Below are 950 nucleotides of genomic sequence, written 5' to 3'. Positions count from 1 at the left end.
TCCCAAGTGAATAAAGCAAGGGACATTAATATTCATTGAATCTAGAGATTAATACCCACAGTGACCCAAAAATAACAATTTCATGACGTTTATTTCCTTTAAATAGCACCATTTTCATGAACCCATCACAGCTGTGGTTACATGCACCAGGCCTGCCCAAGAGCAAGCTAATCAAAATTCCAGGGTCTCCAGCGACTCCACATCTCANTGAAGAACTACAGGTAGTTGACACCTGCTGCTTGAGAGTCATTTTTCTCTGTAGATGCAAGAACAATAGGCAGCCAGTGCTCAGGCAGACAGCCCCACACCTGTGGGCACATGGGCAGAACTAGTTGGATTCAGTAGATGGTTTTTAAAAAAGAAAAGGAACTGACAGGAGCCTGGGAGAGGAGAGGTTAGGGAGGTCCCGGGGAGTTAGAGGAGGACGGGATGGAGACAATCAGATGCACTGTGACAGGTATGAAGTTCTCAAAGAACAAATGACAAGTCAGTTTTAAAAANCACTACTCACATACCTGTACATTTGGAACGGGGCATTCTTTCTTGAGTAGTTTAAATGAGAAGTATGAAACCTGGTAAATATCCGGCCTTTTGTCAGGGTCTGGTTCCAACATATACCCTAAGACAAACATACACACACTTACTTCATAATAGCCTAACAACCGTTGTATCAGCTATATAACTAAACTTTTCTACTATCAAGTTGGGTTGTTGTAAGATGCAATTTTCAGAAAATCAGACAGTTCAATCAGCCCTTTTCCTAGCAAAGGAAACAAGAAATAAACTCCTTGAGCTGTAACAAAACCTTTGGGGTTCATACCCTGTGCCTGGATTATCAGGGGCTCAGCTTCTCAACATAAGAGCGAGCAGCTTCAGACTCTAAGACTTAGAAGGTGCCCAGGTGCGCATGTGCTTTCCTACCTTCTTCTCTGCTAAACAAATAACTACTG

The 950-nt window shown here is 42.6% G+C and overlaps 1 protein-coding gene across 2 annotated transcripts in view; it reads right to left on the bottom strand.

Moving 5' to 3' along the window:
- The window catches only part of Aak1 (AP2 associated kinase 1), a 142,752-nt gene that overhangs the window by 40,086 nt on the left and 101,716 nt on the right, over positions 1–950 (bottom strand). For both annotated transcript variants that reach the window (XM_021165060.1, XM_029478858.1), the window contains exon 8: positions 516–619. In XM_021165060.1, coding sequence (XP_021020719.1) covers positions 516–619 — 104 coding nt within the window. The remainder of the gene's footprint in view (positions 1–515; positions 620–950) is intronic.

This window comes from Mus caroli, chromosome 6, assembly GCF_900094665.2.
Source record: "Mus caroli chromosome 6, CAROLI_EIJ_v1.1, whole genome shotgun sequence".
In the NCBI taxonomy this organism is placed as follows: Eukaryota; Metazoa; Chordata; class Mammalia; order Rodentia; family Muridae; genus Mus; species Mus caroli.
Note: the sequence above shows the minus strand (reverse complement) of the source record. Positions and strands in the feature narration are given on the sequence as shown.